The following is a 25,157-nucleotide window of genomic DNA, read 5'->3' on the forward strand; positions in this document are numbered from 1 at the left end:
TTGAAGGAAATGATGATGTCCTATGGTATGCATATTCAAGGTTAAATGTTAAGATTTTTCAATTTGGTTGCTAGTGGTCATTAAAAAAACATGGACCATTTAATATTAGTTTAGGCAGGTAAATCTTTTGTATTTATTTCTAAGCCTATAGTAGATACACGTAATTTTCCAGGTAAATGTTCTTATTTGAGGTGATGCAATTTTTGCTTGCCTCCACGTACTTCTCTCAGATTGTCGCGTATTGTTGGCATTTTGAATTAATCCTAATATATGGATCTCTTGTAAGAAATATAGAAAGATTTTCCTCATTTGTGTTACTTAAAGGACATAAATTCACAGGAATATTTGATATGACTAGATAGTGCTTCTGATACCTTAAAGTGCTTATGATTTTATTGATCTAGATTCTGGTTCAGTGGGTCTAGGGTTGGCCTGAGATTCTGCATATCTAACAGGCTCCCAGAGGGTGCTGATGCTGTTGGTTCACCGACCACACTTTGAGTGGCAAGGTGGTAGATGGTATTTTCTAGATTCTTCCTTTAGCAGTGGATCAGAAGCAATTTTCAGTTTTTCTTTTATATGTCTAAATCATCATTTGTATTTTAATTTCATCTTTCATCTTTTTATTTTTATATTTTAGCAAGACAGTGATAATGCTTATATGTCACCACAATCTCCAGTATCATCTGAGGTACAAGTTCTGTTTTTATATGTGTTTACATAGGTTTCTTCCTTGTCTCTTCTCTGTAACCTCATCTTTCTTTTTTTTTTTTTTTTGAAACAATACAGTTTATTCACTCATATTAAAAAATCCACAGTAGGTTAATTTGTACAAACCTAGTCTGTAAAAAAATTCTGAGGACACCATCTTTTGTACAAATGTTCATAATAATAATTGGAAAATGCCTGCAGAGCACAGAAAAGACTTCCCTTTATAAAATTCTGTGTTTTAGAATTCATCTATATTTTGAAATGAGAAGAGCAACTTTACAATTTTAAATTTGAAAGAAGTACGTCAGCATTGTGCAATGACCTTTGGTTTTTCTCATAACCACTTAGGTCTGAAAGCAATGCAACAGAAACTTCCTTTTTCCACGAGAAACATCCCTGCGGTGGGTTGTTCCTATCGACAGGAGGGTACACATTTCCTGGCATCTTAGACCTAAGGGCGAGCCTGGGGAAGGAGGGGTGGATGAAAGGTGGAGTTTGTGAGATCTTACCCAAATACTCTAGTGACCCAAATACTCTAGTGGTTTGAATGATTGGTTCTTCTAATTTAGTGAGACCTATTGCTTTACAACAAGAGATAAACGAACAATTCTAAACAGTGTCTTTGCTACTTCAGATGACCTTATTTAGTATTATAAAAGTGTGTTGGCATTGGTAAATAAATGATTATGTATTCATTTGGTGAATTCGGAACTTTGTCTAAATGTTTGGGTCATCCATATTCACCATATAACTTTGGTTAATTACAAAGGTAGTGTTTCATTTTATATAGGTGGTGTTAGTTTTTTTAAAAAGCCCGGATCATTTGTCTGTTGTTTTGGGTGAGTTGCATTATAAAACTTTTAAATGGACTTGGATGTTAGTTTTATAAACACATCTCTAAATTATTTGTATGGCGGGTAAAATGGTTTGCGTTCTTTTATAAAGTAATTTAAGTTAGGGTATCGTAAAATTAGTCTTTGTCACATGCTTTTGTTAATCCTTTCTTTTACTTTCAGTTATAAAAATGTAAGCATACAAGTGACTAGTTGCCTGGTTGCTTTATGATTTTATGATACGCTCATGGGGAGAGAGTATTAGTGCCAGTTTTCTCAGATAAATTATATTGCTTTTATAATACATTTTGCTTGCATTTGGATAAATGAAATTTGGGGGAATTCATAATACTTTTAACCAAAATAACGAACAAATTGTGAGGCTTGTGGATGGATAGGGTGATGAATACATGTGGTGGTGGCTCAGTTAACATTCAACGTGAACTGCATGTAACATACTAATCAGCAGAAGATTCAGAGAATCACCAAAATTCTGATAACTTCCATTTCATCTGTAAAACAAAATGGTAAAAACATTTAGTATATTGCTATACTATTTATTTTCATTTTCGTTTTTTAAAAAATGTTAAGGAGGCTCCATGCACAACGTAGGGCTTGAACTCATGACCCCGAGATCAAGAGTTGCATGCTCTTCTGCCTGGGCCAGCCAGGCGCCCCTAGTTATAGTACTCTACTTTTAACAAAGTGCTTGCCTGTACACCTGAACCTAGAGCAGCCCCATGAGCTGAGTATTATCCTCATAATTTTATAACTGAGGAGACTGGTAACCTTTGCCAAAGATCCCAGTCAGTAAATGGTAGGGAAGCGACTGAGGCCCTTGCAGTTGTTCCAAGTGTTAAGTAAGCTGCTGCTAAAATTGTTTTCTTACAGCTGTACAATTTCCAGAGTGCTTTCTTTTAGTTATCTCAGTTAATCTTCACAACAGTCTTCCATTTTAAATGTGAAGAAATAGTCACAGAGAAATTAAATGTTTTGCTAAGCTTTCTAACTCCAAGCTCAGACGTTAAAAACATACCACAGTTCTTTCCATAGGATACCTCTGTGTGAAATGCACTTGGAAACAATGAACCTTAAAATAGAAGAGATGATAATTTGTCATCTGTTGGTATCACCTGTCATTCCCTTTTACTGTGAACGTGTAGATTTGCCTCAGATTATCTATTCAATGTCAAGTCCGTAGTAGACACTTAGTAAATGTTGCTAATTTCACTTATTTCTTCATTGAAGCTTACTTCATTTTTTTCGGAGGCTTTAATCTGGTTCTTCATTCAGAAAATACCTATTTATTTTATGTAATTCAATAATTTTTAATTTTCCTTAAACTATGAGAGAGAAGTATTTAAAAGCTTATGCAGGCAGATCAATTAGCAAATATTTGTAGGTCTTTTAAAAGTGAAATGTATCGATTTGAATTGAAATGCAGTTTACCTTTCTGTGCTCCACTAATCATGGAAAAAAACCAAATACTTCTAAAATTGAAACGGATACAAATAACTACCTTGGTTATTTGGAAAGAGAAGTGGTTTTATTTATTTATTTTCTTTCTTTCTTTCTTTCTTTTTTTTTTTTTTTTTTAGGAGTATGATAGAACTGATGGTTTTTCACATGGTCCTTTTGGCTTGAAGCCTAGATCAGGTAAATATATATTCTGCAAATAAAATTTGTTGGTTATGTATGAAACTAGAGCTTTCCTGCTTAAATGGGATTGATTCCGTAGTTTTAAGTACACATAGATTCTTTCCCCTCTCCTAAAAGTAATTTTCTCTTAACCTTATTTGTCTTTCCAATTCCCATCCCCCATTTCTTTCTTCCTCTTTACCTTCAAGCTCCTGAAACCTCAGCTTTTTGCCTTAGATATACTGCAGTCTTATTTCTACTCTACTGTGACTGCTCTTAGAATGACCACTCTGCCAGCAGACCAAACACTGTTTGAAATTCTAGCACTCCATTATATTGTGGTTTTAAAAAGGGATCTTTTCGCATTTGGCAAGCCCAAAAGAAAATGGATCCATGTTACTTGGCAAGGTATTGAATTATAGTTTTTATTCCTGAATAACTGTATTGACCTTCAAGAATAATTTCCTTTTTCTTTAAAGATAATAACGGCTGATGTATGTTCAATAACAATTTTTAACCTGGATCATAAGTTTCTAATAACATATGTTTAAGTAAGAACATGTATGGGTGGTAGAAATTGTTACACTTGTCTTCCCTGTTGCTTTCAGTTATGCACATAAGTAGATTTCGATGATATTCTACAAAAAGTATTTAGAATGTATTGAGTGATGGTGTTTTTTGTAGTTTTGTACTGATTCTTTTTCATCATGCCTCTTTCCCCACTGCTGGTTGCTTCTTCCTGTTAGCCTTGTGATAAGCTAGGAAATGTCTGTTTTTATAGCTTTTAGCCGCTCATCTCGTCAGGAATATGGGGCAGCAGATCCAGGATTTACAATGAGAAGAAAGATGGAACATCTCCGGGAAGAACGAGAGCAAATACGACAACTTCGCAACGTAAGCGAGATTGACCTTACAGATTTGCTTTGCAGAAATGAGTTTAACTTGGAAAATTAGCAAGCTAGATGCATTTTATTTGCAAAGCTTTTTAAAATTTTGGATTCTATAATGGTTACTGATACAAATATATAGCATTTATATTTAGATAGAATATCTGTGATTTATACCCATTTCTTTATAGAATCTCGAATCCAGGTTAAAAGTCATTTTGCCTGATGACATTGGAGCCGCACTGATGGATGGGGTTGTTCTTTGCCATTTAGCCAATCATATAAGGCCACGCTCTGTAGCTAGTATTCACGTGCCGTCACCAGCAGTGGTAAGTTTCTTCAGTAATTCTCTAAAGGAAGATAGAGCTTCTCAAAACTGTCTTTAAATAATACACGTCAGTAACTGTAATTTTTAGTTTTGATTAATTTTTGTATAAATGTGCCTGAAAAATACCTTTTTCCCCTTACTTCACAGCCTAAACTGAGCATGGCAAAATGTCGAAGAAATGTAGAAAATTTTCTTGATGCATGTAAAAAGTTGGGTGTCTCACAGGTAACTGTTCTTTTTCTAACAAAATGATCATTTAAATATTAACTTATTATGTGCATACCAGGGTTCTTCTTCACAATAGGAACAAATAATGCTTTCTGGACATGAAAATGAATACGTTCTCTTGGTACCTTTTACCGAGTTCCAGCTTTAACTGTAGCAGCTGTCTAATGAATGTTTTAAAGCTGCTTTTAAAGTCATTTATAAAATAGCTACATATATGGAAAAATGCAGTAATCATACATATCATTGAGAAAACATAACTTAGTGGCTATATTAAAAGTTGATTGTGATGCAGTTGCTGCTTTCATTTCTCCTGCTGAAACACATTTGGACTGCTTTGTAAATCCATGGGTAGACTCTCATGAGAAGATTTGCATTCAGGGTGAACAGCGTTTTAAACTTCAGAATGTCGAATTCTACATATTAGTAACATATCATGACAATTTCTCATGGGACAAACTTTGTCTGAAATTTGTAGAATTTGGCTTATGTTTCAGGTGATAATTGCAGTACTATAAAATTAGCAGTTAAAGTAGTATTGTAAATGTATAATGAAAACAAATAATTAAAATATTACTTTTTTAGAAAACATCATAGGCCCAACATCAAGATGGTCAGGTGTTGAAAGGACATGGTGTTGTTAGCAGATCACAGTATAGTTGTGATACTTTTCCCTTTTATTTTATTTATTTAGTTTTTTAAATATAATTTGTTGTCAAATTTGCTGACATCCTTTTATTTTTAAAAATTCATTTTTATCGAGATGTAATTGATCCATAACATTAAGTTTGGTGTGCAGTGTGTTGATTTGATACATTTATATATTGAGTTGTGCTCATTTAGCTCTTTTTACCAGTGTCCTAATAATCTGGTCTACAGATTCCACTTTAATCTCTTTCCTCAAGTGAATAAATATAATTTATATAGAGAGAATCAGTTGAATTACCCTGTAATTTCGAAACTACATGCTGCTGTTCTCTAATTACATCTTTATGCTTGACATGATGTCTTAAAATTTTAATTCTTAAACATTTTTATGTTAGTTCTTCTTTGTACTCTTAATCTCTTATTGAGAAAACAGAAAAATTAGGAAGTTTTGTTTTCTTTTTTTTTTTAATTTTTTTTTTTTTTTAACACTTATTTATTTTTGAGACAGAGAGAGGCAGAGCATGAACGGGGGAGGGTCAGAGAGAGGGAGACACAGAATCTGAAACAGGCTCCAGGCTCTGAGCTGTCAGCACAGAGCCCGACGCGGGGCTCGAACCCATGGACTGTGAGATCATGACCTGAGCCGAAGTCGGCCGCTTAACCGACTGAGCCACCCAGGCGCCCCAGGAAGTTTTGTTTTCTAGTTAGGATTACATTATATATATTTTTCTGTTTTATCATTTTTAAGAGTTTTTGGGGGGAGCATTCTCAATAAACATTTATCGAATGAATGCACATTTTACAGATGAGTAAACTGAGGCACAGGGAGGTTAGAGAACTTCTCCAAGGTCTCATCTTTAGTGCACAGTGGGGCCAAGCTATGAACCCAGGTGATCTAACTTTAGAACATATCCTCAAGCTTGGATACTCTCTATTTGTGTGCTTTTATATGAAAGAAAAGACATTGCAACATATTCCAGATACCTTCTTGGTATAGTAGGCAAGAAGCATCAATTAGGAAGGTCTTAACGGAAACTATTCTACTTAGCATAGTCTAATACTCTCTTTCTAGCTTGTTTTAGGAAAGGGTTAGTAACCCACCCATGCTACCACAAGAGGGACTTATGGAAGGACCAGTTATCAACTCCCATTTTCAAAACTTCCCAGCTACTGGTATTGGGGAAAGAGTTTTATCATTAGCTTCTTGTTTTTCCTTGACTTAGAAATTGTAATATAGAGTCCGTTTCTTCATTTAGTGTCTTTTATTTCATTTTAATGTACTTTTGTATTTTTGTATTTTTTTTTAGAGAGAGGGTGCAAGTGAGCTAGGGGCAGAGAGAGGGAGAGAGAATCCCATGAGGGGCAGAGAGAGAGAGGGAGAGAGAGAGAGAGAAGTGAGGCTCACCCAAAGTTGGGCTCAAGCTCATCCGATGTGAGACTCTAATTCACGAACCATGAGATCATGACCTGAGCCAAAGTCAGATGCCTAATTGACTAAGCCACCCAGGAGCCCCAAGAGATTTTTGTGTTGTAATAGCTTTTTTGAGGTATAATTGACATACAATAAAGTGCATATAGATAAGCTATACAGTTAAGTAAGTTTTGACATGCATACACCATGAAATCATCACCACAGTCAAGATAATGAGCATGTTCATGACCCCTAAAACTTTCCGTGTGTCCCTTGGCAATCCTTTTTTCCGTGGGTAACCACTAATCTGCTATCTGTTGTTATAGTTTAGTTTGCATTTTCTGGGGTGCCTGGGTGGCTCAGTCGGTTGAGCGTCCGACTTCAGCTCAGGTCATGATCTCACGGTTCGTGGGTTCGAGCCCCGCGTCAGGCTCTGTGCTGGCAGCTCAGAGCCTGGAGCCTGCTTTGGAGTCTGTGTCTCCTTCTCTCTCTGCCCCTCCCCTGCTCATGCTTTGTCTCACTCTGTTTCTCAAAAATAAATAAATGTAAAAAAAATAAAAATAACAAAAATAGTTTGCATTTTCTATCTAGAGTTGTATATAAATGGAATGATAGAATATGTATGATTTTTTTCTGGCTTTTTTCACTCAGTGTAATTGTTTTAAGACTCATCAGTGATGTTGCATATATAAATAGATCATTCCTTTTTATTGCTGAGTAGTATTTCATTGTGAACCACAATTTGTTGGTCTATTGACTTGTTGATGGTCATTTGGATTGTTTCCAGTTTTAGCGACCACTGAGACAAATAAGACTGCTATGAACATTTATACACAAGTCTTTGGATATATACATACATTCTTTAATTTGGGGTAGATCCCCAGGAGTAACATGAATGAAACATATGGTAGGTGTGTACTTAACCTTACAGGAAAGTAAAAAACTGTTTCCCAAAGTAGTTGTACCATTTTACATTCCTGTCAACAGTATATGAGAGTTCTAGTTCCTCCATATCCTCAACAGCATTTAATATAGTGGTTTTTTTTCTTTATTTTTTGCCATTCTGATAGGTATGTACCAGTTTGTCAATGTGGTTTTAATCTGCACTTCCCTGAAGGCTAATGATGTTGATCATCTTTTCAAGGGCTTATTTGCCATTGGTATGGCTTCTTTTATGGCGTATTCTATTCTAATCTTCTATTATTTTAGTCTCTTTTTTCAAAGTTTATTTATTTATTTAGAGAGAACGCATGCATGTGTGCACAGGAGAGGGGCAGAGAGACAGAGAGGGAGAGAGAGAATCCCAAGCAAGCTCTGCACTATCAGTGACAGAGCCTGACGCGGGACTTCATCCCAGGAACCGTGAGATCAAGACTTGGGCCGAGATCGAGTCAGATGCTTACTCAACTGAGCCACCCAGGCACTCCTCTTTTGTCTGTTTTTTAATTGAGCTGTTTTCTTGTCACTGAGTTTGAGATTTCTCTATAAATTATGAACTAAGTTCTTTACCAGATATGTGATAAACAAGTATTGTATCACAAGTCTTCGGCTTATCTTTTCATTCTCATTAGAGTATCCTTTTTTAAGTTTATTTATTTTCATAGAGAGCACGAAGGGAAAGGGCAGAGAGGGAGGGACAGAGAGAGAAGCTCGAGCAGACGCCGCGCTGTCAGCATAGAGGTCAATATAGGGCTTGAACTCAAGAACCATGAGCTCATGACCTGAACCAAAGTCGAGTCAGACGCTTAGCCAAATGAGCCACCCAGATGCCCCTCATTATAGTATCTTCCAAACAGCACAAGCTTTATATTTTTTGAAGTAAAATTTATCATGTTTAAAAATTGTGCTTTTGGATTTGTATGAAACCACAAAAGACCCCGAATGGCCAAAGAAATCCTGAAAAAGAAAAGCAAAGCTGGAGGGGGTCACAAATCCAGACTTCAAGCTGTATTACAAACCTGTAGGGACCAAGGCAGTATGGTACTGGCACAAAAACAGACACATAGATCAGTGGAACAGAATAAAAAACCCAGAGATGAATCCACAACTATATGGTCAACTCCTCTTTGACAAAGCAGGAAAGAATATCCATGGTATGTCTTTCGATTTCCTTGTGGTGTCTTCAGTTTCCTTCATCAATGTTTTATAGTTTTTGGAATACAGATCTTTTACCTCTTTGATTTGTTTATTCCTGAGTGTCTCGTGGTTTTCGGTAGAATCGTAAATGGGATTGATTCCTTGATTTCTCTTTCTGCTGCTTCATTATTTGTGTATAGAAATGCAACAGATTTCTGTATGTTGATTTTGTATCCTGCGACTTCACTGAATTTGTGTGCCAGCTCTAGCAGTCTTTTGGTAGAGTCTTTTGCGTTTTCTACATAGATATCATGTAATGTGCAAATAGTGAAAGTTTGACTTCTTCTTTGCCAATTCGGATGCCTTTTATTTCTTTTTGTTGTCTGATTGCTGAGGCTAGGACTTCCAGTACTATGTTAAATAACAGCTGTGAGAGTGGACAGCCTTGTCTTATTCCTGACTGTAGAGTCCGTTTTTCCCCAGCGAGGATGATACTAGCCATGGGTTTTTCATATATGACCTTTATGATGTTGAGGTACGTTCCCTGGATCCCTACTTTCTTGAGGGTTTTATCATGAATGGATGCTGTAGTTTGTCACATGCTTTTTTCTGCGTCTGTTGAGAGGATCATGTTGGTTCTTATCCTTTCCTTTATGAATGTGGTGTTTCACATTGATTGATTTGTGAATATTGACCAACCCTGGCAACCCAGGAAGAAATCCTACTTGATTGTGGAGAGTGGTTATTTTAATGTGCTGTTGGATTCGCTTTGCTAGTATTTTGTTGAGAATTTTTGCATCCATGTTCATCAGGGATATTGGGTTGTAGTTCTGTTTCTAATGGGTTTGTCTGGTTTTAGAATCAAGGTAATGCTGTCCTCGTAGAATGAACGTGGCGGTTTTCCTTCCATTTCTATGTTTTGGAACAGTTTGGGAAGAATAGCTATTAACTCTTCTTTAAATGTTTGTTACATTTCTCCTCTGAAGCCATCCGATCCTGGACTTTGTTTGTTGGGAGAGTTTTGATTACTGATTCAATTTCTTTGCTGGTTATTATTAGTCTGTTCAAGTTTTCTGTTTCCTCATGTTTCAGTTTTGGTACTTGATATATTTCTAGGAATTTATTCCAGATTGTATTCCAGAATGTCCAATTTGTTTACATATATTTTTTTGTAATTTTCTCTTATAATTCTTTGTATTTCTGTGGTGTTGGTTGTGATTTCTCCCCACTCATTCATGATTTTATTTATTTGGGTCCTTTCTCTTTTCTTTTTGATAAGTCCAGGTAGGGGTTTATCAGTTTTATTAATTTTTTCAAGGAATCAGCTTCTGGTGTCTTTGATCTGTTCTACTGTGGTTTTTTGTTGTTCTTGTCCTTCCTTCTATATCATTTATTTCTGCTCTGATATTTATTATTTCCTATCTACTTGCTTTAGGCTTCATATGTTGTTCTTTTTCTAGCTCCTTTATGTGTAAGGTTAGGCTGTGTATTTGAGATTTTTCTTGCTTCTTGAGGTAGCCCTGTATTGCTGTATACTTCCCTCTTATGATCACTTTTGCTGCATCCCAAATCTTTTGGACCATCTTGTTCATTTTCATTTGTTTCCATGTGTGTTTTTTATTTCTTCTTTAATTTCCTGCTTGACTTACTCATTCTTTAGAATGATATTCTTTATCCTCCCATGTATTTGTGGTATTTTCAAAATTTTTCTTGTGGTTCACTTTCAGTTTCATAGCGTTGGGATCTGAAAATATGCATGGTATGATCTCAGTCTTTTTGTACTTGCTGAGCCCTGATTTGTGAACTAATACATGATCTATCCTGGAGAATGTCCCATGTGCGCTTGAGAAGAATGTATATTCTGTTGCTTTTGGATAAAATGTTCTGAATGTATCTGTTAAGTCCATCTGGTCCAGTGTGTCATTCAAAGGCATTGTTCCTTGTTGATTTTCTGTTCAGATGATCTGTCCATTGATATGAGTGGGGTTTTAAAGTCTACCATTATTGTATTATTGTCAAAGAGTTCCTTTATGTTTGTTATTAATTGTTTTATATGTTTGGGGTTTCAAGTTGGGGACATAAATATTTACTTGTTAGATCTTGTTGGATAGACTCCTTTATTATGATATAGTGCCCTTCTTCATCTCTTGTTACAATCTTTAGTTTAAAATCTAGTTTGTCTGATATAAGTATTGCTACTCTGGCTTTTTTGTTTTGATGTCCATTTGCATGGTAAATGTTTTTCCCTCTGCTTACTTTCAGTATGCAGCTGTCTATAGGTCCAAAATGGGTCTCTTCTAGGCAGCATAAAGATGGGTCTTTTTTTTTAATGTTTTATTTATTTTTGAGAGATAGAGACAGAGCACGAGTGGGGGAGGGGTAGAAAGAGAGGGAGACACAGAATCCGAAGCAAGCTCCAGGCTCTGAGCTGTCATCATGGAGCCCAACACAGGGTTTGAACCCACGAACTGTAAGATCATGACCTGAGCCAAAGTTGGACACTTAACTGACTGAGCCACCCAGGTGCCCCTCGATGGCTCTTGTTTTTTATGCATCCTGACACCCTGTGTCTTTTGAGTGGAGCATTTCGTCCATTTACATTCAGAGTAATGATAGATACGAATTTAGTGCCATCTTATTACTTGTTTTGTCATTGTTTCTGGAGATTTTCTCTGTTCCTTTCTAATCTTTGTTGCTTTTGGTCTTTCTTTCCCACTCAAAGAGTCCCCTTTAATATTTCTTGCAGGGCTACTTTAGTGGTCACAAACTCTTAATTTTTGTTTGTCTAGGAAACTCTTTTTCCTTCTTTTCTGATTGATTGCCTTGCTCGATAGAGTATTCTTGGCTGAAGATTTTTCCCATTCAGCACATTGAGTGTATCATTCCACTCCCTTCTAGCCTGCCAAGTTTCTGTAGAGAGATCTGCTGCTAACCTTATTTGTCATCTCTTGTAAGTTAGGGACTTCTTTTGTCTTCTGCTTTTAGGATTTTTTTCCTTACCTCTGTATTTTGCAAATTAATGATATATTTTGGTGTTGGCCTGTTTCTGTTGATGTTGATGGGAGTTTTCTGTGCCTCCTGGATTTGGAAGTCTATTTCCTTCCCTAGATTAGGGACGCTGTAATTTCCTCAAATAAATTTTCTGTCCCCTTTTCTCTCTCTTCTTCTGGGTGTCCTATGATATGAATGTTAACTACACTTCGTTAAGCCACCGAGTTCCCTAAGTCTACATTCATGGTCCAAGATTTTTCTTTCCTTCTTTTGATCAGATTCATTATTTCCATAATTTTGTCTTATATGTTGTTCATTCCTCTGCTTCTTCCATCCTTGTGGTCATTACTACCAGTTGGTTTCGAATCTTGGTTATTTCACTTTTCATTTTGGCCTTATCAGTTTTAAGCTCTTTTATCGCTGTGGTAAGTGTCTCCCTGATGTCTTCTATGCTTTTCCCAAGCCCAGCTAGTATCCTTATGATTGTTGTTTTAAATTCTGGATCAGGCGTATTACTTACATCTGTTTTGATTAGATCCCTGGCCATGACTTTTTCTTATTCTTTCTTTTGGGATGAATTCCTTTGTCTTGGCATTTTATCTAGGTTTCTGTCTTCTTCTGTGTGTTAGGAAAGCCTGTTATGTTCCCTGCTTCTGAGATTAATGGCTCTACGAATAAGAAATCATAGAACATCCAGGGCCTGACGCTTCAGGAAGTGTCTCTGGCGTATGCTGCATGTGCTCTGCTGCCGCGTTATGACTGCTGTATCCCATCCGTTAGTCCTCTGTAGAGTTGCTCCTTGCCTGCAGTGGGGGAGTGTTTGGACCTTGGCCAGAGCGTGGCGAGTTCTATCTACATGTGCTTCGGTCTGCTTGTTAACAGACCTGATGCTTTTTCCACTAGAGCTGAAGCCTTGCAGATCTTTATGGTCAGTAGATGTGGTTTGTGCAGGGTTTTGTGCTGGTTTTCTGGGGGAGGAGCCTGCTGCATCAGTTCTCAGGGATGTTTGCCTGGAAAAGCAGTACCAGCACAACGAAGGGTGGTGGGGCTTAGTGAAAGTAATTTCAGCAGCGGGTGTTGGCACTGTGCTGTAGTCTATGCTGAGGGATGGGAGAGGAAAATGGCACCAGCCAGCTCCTTTGTCCCCAGAGAGGGGTTTATGCTCACTGCTGTCAGGGAAGCCCTCCCAGAGGAGCTAATAATTTCCCCTCATGTGTCCTAGGTGTTTTTCAGATTGCTGTTTTCACAGTATGTCTGGATTGTTTGCCTGCCTGGAGCAGTGCAGTGCACTTTGGACTCTATCCCAGCCAGGCCCACTGAGTTTAAGACTCTGAACTTTAGGGACCCAGGTATGGGTGGGGGGACCTGTGCCGGTCTTCCTGGGGAGGGTCTTGCTGCACTGGGATTGATGCAGGTTTGACCCAGAAGGGCAGGGGCCAAGTGCGCTAAAGAACCATTGCCTAGGTTGGCTGCCCTCAGTGGGTGTCTCTGTGTCTATGCTCAGGGGGCAGGGGTGGGAAATGGCGTTCACTGGCTCCTTTGTCCCTGGAGAGGAAACTCCACCTCTCTCAGATGTGCTCCAAGAATGGAGAACTGTCTCTGCCAGTGCATCTCAGGCAATCCACGTGTCACATGTCTGCCCCCGGGTTACCTGCCTATCTCCTCTTACAGGAGCACTGCAGCGCTCTCAGGGCTCTAGACCAGCTGTGCCACAGACCTCTAATACTTCAGTCTTTGAGCCCCACTGGGTGCGAAAACTCATGAAAATCAGCCTCTCTCCTTTTCCCAGTCAGTAACTTTGGAGAAGTGTTTTCCTTATGCTACCCCCTGTTGTGCTTCTCTCTCTCTCTCTCTCTCTTTTCTCCACAACCAGGGCTCCCTCCCCTCTGCAGCCCTTTTCTTCCCCAGACCATAGCTCCGTGCCTCCTACCTTCCATGATGTGGCCCCTTCTCTCCCTTTAGTTGTGCAGTTTGTTCTGTCAGTCCTCAGATGGATTTTTTAGGTATTTGGAGTGACTTGATGGTTATCTAGGTATGTTCCAGTGATGAGGGAAGCCTAGGGTCCTCCTAGTACTCTACTATCTTAGCTCCTCCCCTAGAATGTTTTATCATCCCAGAAAGAAACCTCTTACCCATTAGTAGTCTCCCTGTCCATACTCCCCACCCCCAGCACCCCATTCTGTTTCTATGGATTTGCCTATTCTGGACATTACGTATAAATGAAGTCCTACAATATGGGAGCTTTTGTGTCTGCTTTTTTCATTTTGTATAATGTTTCCAAGGTTTATCCGTGTTGTTGTGTAAAGTGGTACTTTATTTATTTTTATGGCTGAATATTTTATTGTATGTCTAGGTTACTGGGTCACTAGGTTCTTGGCCTGGATGCAGCAATGAATTAGGGACCTGAGACCAGAATAGGGAGATAGAGTTTATCAAGTAGATAAGTATAGTACACTTTTAAGAGTGAAAGCAGGCCCCTGCCGGAGTAAGAATGGCAATGGACCTGAGAAGTTCTAGCTACAGCCTTATAAGCCTGCTTTGTTTACATATAAATTTGGCTTTGATTGGCATTTTTGATTGTCGGCTGCTGATTGTGTAACATTTTGGCTTCTGTGCATTGTGCCTACTTATGATGCATTCTGTTATAATTGTATTTATTTATGTACTGCATATTCAAGAGTTTTAATGGGCTTTGCTGTGACTTTAAGGTAACCTAAGGTGACAGGGGATAGCACAAGGCAACCTTTTGTGTGCTTGCTCCGTTCTTAGAAGTCCCTTTGTGCCTTTTGAGCCAACTCTGTGGCTAAGCCTTTCCTGCTCTGTTAGCCCTTAGAGGTGGCTCTGAAGGTGTGGCTGTTAACCTTTGGGGGTGCCTCCGAGGGTGTGGCCAGCACCAGTTTATCCCTCCTGGCTGATACCTCCAAACTAACTGACTAACATTTATACCACATTTTGTTTACAGTTCATAAGTTGATGGACGTTTGGGCTGTTTCCACTCATTGTTTATTATGAATAATGCTGCTATGAACACTCATGAACAAATTTTTTTTTGAACACTTGTTTCAGCTTTCTTCATTCTATACCTAGGCCCCAAGGACACAGTTGAGGGTGGGAAAGAGGAGGGAGCAGGCAGAGATTCTCAGAGGAGCCGGGGAACGTCACATCATTTACTGTGCTTGGGAGAGGTTCACAGCTGCTGCTTTCGGTTTCTTGTGGCTGATGCCTGTGTCGCCTCCCCTGCAGCATCCCTGTGCCTGGTCAGTTAGGGACCCAGTCCTGCCATTGCCTCGGGAGGGATTGGGCTCTGGGCTCGATGGGGGAGCCTGGGATGCAAAGGCTGGAGGATCCCATTGCCTCACCCCGCACCCAGAGTTCCTCCAGAGCTGAAATGTGGATCTGACCCATTTGCCACCCCTGACTGTTTCTGGACATCCAACACAATCCCCAGCATCCACAGCTGTGCAGCTGGATTGGGGGCCCTCACCCTCTAGGGGAAGTTGACAGTAAGCTAGCATAGCTCACTGGATGTGAGGCACCCACAGCCATTGTGGTTTTAATTAGCATTTCCCTAGTGGCTAATTATGTGGGACACATTTTCATGTGGTTATTGACTATTTGTAGACATTCTTTGGAGAAGTGTCTTTTCAAATCCTGTGCCCCTTTATTAATTGGATTATTCACCTTTTTATTAATGAGTTGTGGGTGTTTTTTTTCTATATTCCAGATAAAAGTACTCTATGAGATATATGCTTTGCAAATGTTAGCTGTTGTTTTTCTTTATAGATGAACTGTATCAGGTTGAGCAAATTCCTTTCTATTCCTAGATTGTTGAGAGTTCTTATCAGGAACGGATGTTGAATTCTGTCAAATGCTTTTTCTACAACCACTGAGATGATAACATCCTTTTTCTTGCACAGTATTGTGACTTAATGGTGGTTGATTTTCAGATATTAACTCAAACCTAGATTTCTGGGATAAACCCTCTTGGTCATCTTAGATTTTGTTGTTGTTTTGATATTGTTGAACTCAGTTTGCTAAAATTTTGTTTAGACTTTTTACATCTATGTTCATGGGGATATTGGTCTTTAGTTTTCTTTTCTTTTAATATCTTTTGCCTGGCTTTAGTGTCATGGTAATATTGACCTTAAGAAATAGGTTAGGAAGTATTCCCTGCTCCTCACTTTTTGTGAAAATTTTGTGTAGAATTGATCCTATTTCCTTTTAAAACATTTGGTCAGATTCTTTAATGAAACCAGCTGGGCCAAAAGTTTTCTTTGTGGAAAGGATTTTAACTACAATTCTAATTTCTTTAATAGATACAAGGCTATTCTGGTTTTCTGTTTCTTCTTGCATGAGCTTTTGGTATACTGTGTGTCAAGGAATTTGTCTATTTCATGTAGTTTGTCAAACTTATTATTATAAAGTTGTTTATAATGTCCCCTTATTATCAGTTTAGTATTTGTAATATCTCTTCTGATGTTACTTCTCTTATTCCTGATGTAGGTAATCTGTGTGTTTTCTTTTTTCTGATTAACCTAGGTAGAAGCTTATGAATTTTTAAAAATTTTCTCAGTGAACTAACATTTGGTTTCACTGATTTTTTTTTTGTCTATTATTTTCTGGTTTTTATTTTATTACTTTCCTCTCTCAACTTCATATGTTCTTTCTTTCTTCTTGCCATCGGCTTAATTTGTTTGTTCTTTTTCTAGTTCTAAGGTGGAAGCTGAGGTCGTTGATGTGAAACCTTTTTTTCTTTTCTAACATTTCAGTGATTATTTGAATAAATAAACAAAACATTGGGAATGCAGCAAATGCTATTGTGAAAATGGAGATAAGAAGATAGTTTTTGAGAATGCTTCTGATAAATGGGATTATTACCAGTAGTGTTTGGTGAATGGTTTATGGGAATAAGGAAGAAAGAAAAGACTATTAGGATTCCGAGGTTTATATTGAGAGAAATTGAATAGTGTATTACTGACGTAGGTACAGAATATAAAAGGACAGTTTAACTTGGTGATGATGTAATTCGGTTGTGGACAGATTGATTTTGATCTGCCTGTTAGACATCCATTTGGCTGTCTCATGTTCATATTTGTATCTGGAGCTCAATAGAGAGGTCATGGCAGGAAATAAAGATTTGAAAGTCATCAGGGTGGAGGATATAGTTATTACTGTTTGGGAATAGGAGCCTAGTCTTGCCAAGGCCCCCCATGTTTGAAGAAACAGTGGATTTAGAAAAAAATGTAATGTTTCTAGACTTGTAAGATACTGTGTTCACCAAGTGTATAGTTATGGACCAGATGGGTCCTGTCGATGGTCTGTTTGCCTCCCACGCTATCCATTACTAGCTTACTTTCCTGAGATGAATGTGTGTCCCAGCTGAAGCAGTGGACTGCCCTGTTTCTTCAGAAATAGCTACCAAATTTATTTAGTTAACCCTTGCAATTTTGATAAGGCTTTGAGAATACCAAAGAGAAGATATAGTACAAAAGAGAAGAGAGTGAAGACAGAACTCTTGAAAACATCAAGAATGCTAGAAGAGGGACAACCTGGCTGGCTGAGTTGGTAGAGCATGTGACTCTTGATCTTGGGGTGGTGAGTTTGAGCCCCACGTCGGGAGTAGAGATTACTTACAAAAAGGAAAGAAGTTAGAAGAGGATCAGCCAAGGCTAATGAAACCTAATGCAAAGCTGCCTTAAGGTCAAATGACATGTGATGTGCTTACAAGAGGAGGCCGTTGCTACTTCTCAAATTCTAGACCACTGAACTAAGAAGCAACAAAGATCACTAGCAGCTGGAAAGAAGTAACAGTAAGACCAAAAAAAAAGTACTGAATCATTTCATATTTTAGAGACCGTGGAACCTCAGAACTGGTAGAATGAACGAGAGAGGCCAATTTTGTACAGGACAGAAGAGTTTACACTCTTCAGTTTGTTTCTTACACAGTCCTTTCTTCAGGTTGAAGAAACTGAGTCTCTGGGTAGTTTTGAGTACCTTTAGTACTTCGTATGCATGGCCCTTAGATTTCCTGACTGGAAATGGAGTGCTCTTTCTACTCCAGCACAAGAACTTAGGGAACTTCTAGCATGACTGTCTCACTTTAAAATATTCGCTTATTTATGTGGATCAGATCAACCTCCGATCAAAACAGAGCCCGTAAAATAGAATCCCATACCCTAAAAGTCTATCGAAAGAGCCATTTGAGAATTAGAATTTGTACAATGAGATGCCACCTGACCGCCGTTAGAATGGCTGTTGTCCAAAAGACAAAATGTTGATGAGGACGTGGAAAAAAGAGAACCCTTGCGTCAGGTTGATGGGAAGGTAAATTGGTGCAGCCACTGTGGCAAACAGTATGCAGGATCCTCAAAAATTAAAAATAGAAATACCATATGATCCAGCAATTCTACTTCTGAGTGTTTATCCAAAGAAAACAAACATACCAATTGAAGGGGATATTCACACCCCTGTGTCATTGTGGCATTATTTACAATAGCCAGGATATGGAAGCAACCGAAGAGACCGTTGGTGGATGAATGGACACAGATGTGGTATACGTACAGTGGAATACTACTCAGCCATAAAAAAGAACGAAATCTTGCCATTTGTGACTTGGATGGACTTTGAGGGAATTATGCTAAACAAAATTAAGTCAGACAGAGAACGACAAATCCTGTATGTTTCCACTTACATGTAGACTCTAAAAAAAACCCAAGTGGACAAACAAAATAAAGTGTACATTATAGATACAGAGAAGAGAATGCTGTTCAAATCATTATGTTTTACACTTGAAACTAATATAATGTTACATGGCAATTACACCTCAAGAAGAGAATAAAAAGTTTAGAATTTAATTAAAATTGCGTACTTTCTACTTGAAGTTTTACAGGACACATGTTTTAAAAATCCAGTTCTAACTTGTTCAGGCTTTACTGCACTATTAAAAAACAGATGTTCTGATATCATTTATTTTGTTTTTCAGGAAAGACTCTGTTTGCCTCATCATATTCTGGAAGAGAGAGGTCTTGTGAAAGTTGGTGTCACAGTGCAGGCTCTTCTTGAATTACCTACAACCAAGGCATCTCAGCTTTCTACAGCTTGATGTAACACTTCAAAATTATAAGTGTATAGTTTCATTTATTTGAAGTGATTTAAAAAATCTCAAATTCATGATAAGAATGTCTAATCAAAATTAATAATTTTATTAGGTCAATCCATAGGTTAAAAAAAAATCATGTTAAAACATCAAAGTTAAATTTCGAATTGCCCAAACTTCTTTTGGGGGAAAAACTGGATTAACTTAATAAGAGTTTTTGATAAATTCAAATTCTCTTTTTACTGAGTCAGCTGATAACCTTCATTATTTTTCAAAAACCAGATTGATACTAAATTTAAGATGTGGTTTCAATTTAATAATCACATTAGGTTTACTTTTTTATATCAGAGCATACTAGTAAACACCTGGATGAGGTAATCATTTTTTTACCGATTTAAGACTATTCTATATTTGAGTTATTTAATACACTTCTAATTCTAGTTTATACACAGTTTCTTCAATCTTTGGTCTTAGTTTTCTAGAAAAAAATGAGTAGAAAATGCAGAACTCTGGCTTTATATTAAATTCTTTTAGTATTATAGGTTAGTGCCAAAATATTTTCAGTTGTACTGTAGACTGTTTACATGTGAAGTGCCTGTGTAATTGATGACTCTTACATAGTCTTAAGCATTTTTGCAATTTCTTTTTATGTATTAATGGAATCAATGGAACTTTAAAATATTTTAGTAGATTTTGTAAGGTCAGTTATATGTGAGGATTTAAATGTGCCTCACACGGTGACATTTGTGGTTTTTTATTTAGTCCATTGCAGTTTTCCTTAAATTGGTTATGTCATGTTGTCAAAAAAAAAAAAAAACAATGTTAATATGCTTAATTTATGCTATTTAATTTTGCAAAACTTAATCATCTTTTAATATGTATTATTTGAAGAGTATTTTATTTCTGTATTGAAAATGTTACACAAAGCAGTAAGGTTTTTGAGAAGTAGCCAAGTACTCATTATCAAGGACACTTTGATAAAACTGCCAAAGTTTGGATCTGTGTCTGGACTTGCAGTCGGCATGCTGCCATTAGTTGGGTTTTTTGTTTTTTTTTTGGTTTTTTTTTTTTTTTCCAGATTCATAGAGCAGCAATTGAAGAATAGGTGTGTATTTGGAATCTGGCCATTTGTGGATCCTGTAAATCTTAGGATCCTCAGTGAACATGATGTTGAATTAAACACAGACCATTCTATAAATATTTTCCTAAGTATGCTATGTTACCTAAAGTCCTTGTTTAGTTTGGAGCTGGATAAATTTACGTTGGTAGGAGTGCAGGAATTTTTCAAAAACATTACTGTAATAACTCAGTTTGCTATAGAAAAACCTTAGTATAATTACTTTTGCAGTAGCCAAGCAAGTACCATATCTTAAATATGTGATTATTTGCACTTGTTACCTCTTAATATGGATGCAACTTATTAAAAGTGTTGGCCTGGGTATTTCAAAGGGTATATATAAAAGGTAAAAACTAGTGTGCCAAATGGTATAATAAGGGTTGGTTTCGAAACAACTCTACTTTTATTGATCAGTTGGCAATGAAGCCATATAATTACATTTTGGCATTAGAATACACATGTGTTCTTTACATTCCCCAAGTGTGAAATTGGAGCTTTTAAAGAACTAAAGCTTCTTATAACTGTAAGGTTTAAAATTAAATTATTAGTAATTTATTACTTTAAGTATTTCAGCTAATTAGTTCCTATTTTTCAGTTGGATCTAAAAAAACCTTCATTGGCATAATCAATCTCCCTAGTGAAAACTTGGGTAATAAAGGTAAGAAATGGCAAATAAATATCTCAAGTTGTTAGTTTTTATTGTACAAATCTGACAATGTTACAAATCAAGTGACCATAAAGAGCTACAGCAATCATTCATACTGCTTTCATAGTTCCCATGCGGTAGGATTCCTCTTCTCAATCAGTCTAGATGTTAATTATTTTACAGGTATTTTCCTGTTTCTCATTGAAATTATAGGCCATTTCCTTATTGCATTTCACTTACTTGTCAGTTATTGCTTTAAAGGGAAAATACACCAGAACCTCACTTACAGCATTCTTCGCCGCAAAGCAAAATTCCATTTAAGATGGGTCCATCTGAGGTTCACATCATGTCAGTCTATTTACTCTAGTGCCAAAAGGCAACACCACCTCTAAGTCAGTTTCTCAGCATAGTCCCCAAGGACACATTTTATCAAGGCTCTGATGTATTTCTTTTAGTAGTTTTTAAAATAAGTGTAAATTTTATTCTAAATGGTTTTCATGGTTATTTTATATTTACTTCATCACTTATTGAATTAAGAACGATTATAATTATTTGAATTGGATTTGTGATTTGAAGGGGTTAAATAAGTCAAGCAAATATTTTATTAGGCCCTAAAAAATGTAGTAGATAGCTACTTCTGCTAAATTTTATTACTGTATGGCACAAGAAAGAAGTGATGTTGGATATGTTAGAATTGAAATAAGGAGTAAAAATGCATTACCATTTGTTTAATAATTATCTTTACAGAATGCTAGTTTATCGACTTTTCTAAGTGAATTTTTTGAAGAATTCAGAAATCTTTGTATTGGTCACAGATCTATCATAATTGATTTTCTGATGCATTTAAAAATAAATGGAACACTAAATGTATATTACCGATGCAAACTGTGGATAAAGTTGAATGAAAAAATTAAAGTCTGAGATTTCTTTTCTCTCTCTTTACTTCTTCTCCCAACATCACAGCATCCATCTTTCCTAGGTATTTGATAGCTTGTGTCTATATTCTCTACTATGGAAAAATAGACTTCAAGAGGATATTTCATGTAAGTTGCTTAAGAGTTCAGATTCTCTTTACAGTTCCTAAGATACCGTCACAAAATAAATCACCTTTATATAAGTTAGACTCTTTAGATACATAAATGTCAGATAAACTTTTACGCAAAATAAAAGATAGGATATGTGGTTATTTATATTGTAGAATTTAGTGTGAGGTATATGATTGAATTACCCTTAAGCAATTTGATAAAAAAAAAATCTTTCATTTTCAAGTAATTCCAGTTTTTAAAAACTCCACCTGTTTCATTAAAATGACTGTCATTTATTCATAATTATTATTCATCCTACTAGTGGAAGCTTATTCAGGTAAATATTATTATTAAAGGTGATATTGCCCCTGTTTTATAGTTACCCTAAAGTCTGAGATTTAAAGATGTGCTTAAGAAGTAAGTAAACAGTGGGGTGCCTGAGTGGCTCAGTCGGTTAAGCGTCCGACTTCGGCTCGGGTCATGATCTCACAGTTTGTGAGTTCGAGCCCCTCGTCGGGCTCTGTGCTGACAGCTCAGAGCCTGAAGCCTGCTTTGGATTCTGTGTCTCCTCCTCTCTCTGCCCCTCCCCAACTTGTGCTTTGTCTCTCTCTATCAAAAACAAATAAGTGTAAAAAAAATTTTTTTTGAAAAGAAGTAAACATTTAGCAAAGGTTGTTAAAAAAGTATCCTAACTTTATCACAGAATTTTGAATTGTCTTTATTTGCTTTAATAAATATTGATGTTATACATAGAGTGCTTCTAAGGTTCTCAGGAGCCTGTCTCAGCATCCAGAGTGCTCTAACAGACTGGGTGCCCATTGATACATTAATGTATATTAAGTTAATTTGGAAATGCCTAGATGTCTTCTCTTCCTTAAGGCATAGTCTTTTTTATTTCTGCATTTTAAAACATGAAAAAAATCCCTGTGCTTATGGTGTTAAAATAGCTTAGATTTTCCACAGAAAGAGGTAGAGAGTGTGTGTGTGTGAGTGTGTGTGTGTGTGTGTGTGCACGCACGCACGCACGCACGCACGTGTTAAGCAAGGCTTCGTCTATTGTAGCCAAGGAGAGTCTTACTGCATTGGAAAATCAGAGTTTTTACAAGCTGTGAGAATTCTGACATCAGTAGTTTAGGATGGGAAGTTGCTGACTGAATCATTTGAAAGTTACCACAATTTGTAAAAGAAGATTCTTTAAAATTCTTTAAATTTTTTCTTTTAAAAAATTTTGAAGAAGCTATTGCAGCCTATTTTCTTTGATTCTTAAATACATAATATTATCCTGCCACTTGAAGATTAAGGAAAGTTAATCATTTTTACTGTATGCCATTAATATTCATCAAGGGTCTACCTAAATAAGCAAAAAATATATTAGGTATGTACATATGTAAATATATAAATAGAAATAGATTTTTCAGATAGCAAATTGAATTTTCTAGAACTTTGTTCAGCTACCTCAGTCACTTCTAATGCAAAGAAATAACAAGTAATGCTGTATAATTTATGAAGTAATAATATTATTCTATAGGACAGTGATTCTGAAACTTTAATATGCATGTGGAGCACCTAGTGACCTTATTAACCAAATACCAATTGATTCAACAGTTCAGGGGTGGGCTTTCAGATTCTCCATTTCTAACAAGCTCCCAAGTGATGCAGATCTTGCTGGTTGAGTGACCAGTTTTAGTAATAAGGCTTTGTGGTTGTTCAAGCTTTATGTCAGTATCAGTTTATTATACAATAGTTCGATATTTTAAGTGATGATTCAAGGTCTTGGTAACAGGTACTTAGCATTTTTTAATAGGTATCTATTCTGAAATGTGTTCTACTTTATTAAGAACTTTTGGATTTTCTTTTATAGTTTTATTTAATTATTTTCTTAAGTTTTTATATTAATTTCAGTTAGTTAACATACAGTGTTGTATTAGTTTCCGGTGAACAATATAGTGTTTGAACACTTCCATACATCACCTGGTACTCATCACGACAGGTGCGTTCCTTAGTCCCCATTGCCTATTTAACCCATTCCCCACCAACGCTTTCCCCTTCTTTTATGGTTTTAAAAGGTGTGCTTAGGGCGCCTTGGTGGCTCAGTGGATTAAGCCTCCAACTCTTGATCTCGGCTCAGGTCATGATCTCTCAGTTCATGAGACTGAGCTCTGTGCTGACAGTGCAGAGCCTCCTTGGGATTCTCTGTCTCCCTCTGTCTCTGTCTCTCTCAAAATAAATTTAAAAAACTTAAAAAAAAAAAAAAGAGATGTGCTTGATGCTCTGATTAATACTATTTTTTTAATTTTCTTTTAAAATCTATTTTAAGCACACATGACCATGTGATTTTAGTCACATGAAGAATAATATAAGTATTTATAAAACTCAAGTTCATACAATGTTAAATTAGCAAATATTAACACAAAGCATGTTCCTCTTTTGGAATGCTTAGGAAGAAAACTACACTTACTTTTCATGGTGTTCATGTTAGTCCATTCTCCTCTTGCTAGGCAGAAATTCTTGGTTTCAAGTTCAAAGCATACTTACTCTTTCAGGCTACCATGATGAATACAAAATTTGGGCCCCATACAAATACATACTTAATTTTAAATATTTATAATTTTTTAATGCTTATTTATTTTTGAGAGAGAGAGAGAGAGAGAGAGAGCGCGCGCTCAAGTTGGGGAGGGGGCAGAGAGAGAGGAAGACGCAGAATCTGAAGCAGGCTCCAGGCTCTGAGCTGTCAGCACAGAGCCCCATGCGGGGCTCAAACTCACAAACTGTGAACTCATGACCTGAGCTGAAATCAGACGCTTAACCGACTGAGCCACCCAGGCGCCCCAATTTACGGTTTTTTAATTAGAGTTCACACTTTCAGTTACAGATTACATCCCTTGTGAACAAATGGAAAAAGGTATTTATTTATTTCATTCCTTTTTTAAAGATGTTTATTTATTTATTTTTAGAGACAGAGAATGAGAGCATGAGCAGGAGAGGGGCAGAGAGAGGGAGGGAGAAATAATCCCAAGCAGGCTCCATGCTGTCAGTGTGGAGCCCATCGTGGTGCTTGATCTCACAACTGTGAGATCATGACCTGAGCTGAGATCAAGAGTTGGTGGCTTAACCGACTGAGCCATGCAGGTGCCTCTATTTCATTCCTTTTTTTTATGGTAAAGTAAGTTATATTGACTTAAAACATTTGGAATCATTTCACTTATTTTAGTGCCTCCCAAAGCATGTGGTAAATTGTCCATTAAAAATCAAATTAAAATACAAGTTAGCCTGAATTACCAAGGGCAGCTGAATGTCTTCTGGGGCAAGATGACTCATTTACTCTGATGAAAATATGGGAAGGTTAATAATTAAATATAAAAAGGGAGAGCAGAATCATGTGAAACATTGTACTAGATGCTTTTTTATTAATTGAATTACAAAAAATGAAATCTATATACTTTTACTGAAGTTTGTCTCTTATTCATAATCTTTAAAATTAAGATTGAGGGGCACCTGGGTGGCTCAGTCGGTTAAGCGGCCGAC

The 25,157-nt window shown here is 36.8% G+C and overlaps 1 protein-coding gene and 1 non-coding gene across 4 annotated transcripts in view; both read left to right on the plus strand.

The window, feature by feature from the left end:
• LRCH2 (leucine rich repeats and calponin homology domain containing 2) overlaps window positions 1-19,901 on the plus strand; it is a 98,515-nt gene extending 78,614 nt beyond the window's left edge. For 2 of the 3 annotated variants that reach the window (XM_053892134.1, XM_053892132.1), the window contains 6 exons: window positions 641-691; window positions 3,143-3,200; window positions 3,964-4,076; window positions 4,261-4,398; window positions 4,545-4,622; window positions 18,731-19,901. In XM_053892134.1, the coding sequence (XP_053748109.1) occupies window positions 641-691; window positions 3,143-3,200; window positions 3,964-4,076; window positions 4,261-4,398; window positions 4,545-4,622; window positions 18,731-18,850 (558 nt within the window). In that variant the 3' untranslated portion in view covers window positions 18,851-19,901. The remainder of the gene's footprint in view (window positions 1-640; window positions 692-3,142; window positions 3,201-3,963; window positions 4,077-4,260; window positions 4,399-4,544; window positions 4,623-18,730) is intronic. The other variant, XM_053892133.1, reaches the window with a different exon arrangement.
• LOC128774010 (small nucleolar RNA SNORA35) lies at window positions 1,017-1,145 on the plus strand. The gene has a single exon (XR_008418490.1). It is a non-coding gene; the product is annotated as a small nucleolar RNA SNORA35 (small nucleolar RNA).
• Window positions 19,902-25,157: the final 5,256 nt, after the last annotated feature.

Source organism: Panthera pardus, unplaced genomic scaffold (assembly GCF_024362965.1).
Source record: "Panthera pardus isolate Hobbes unplaced genomic scaffold, ASM2436296v1 HiC_scaffold_27, whole genome shotgun sequence".
Lineage (NCBI taxonomy): Eukaryota > Metazoa > Chordata > Mammalia > Carnivora > Felidae > Panthera > Panthera pardus.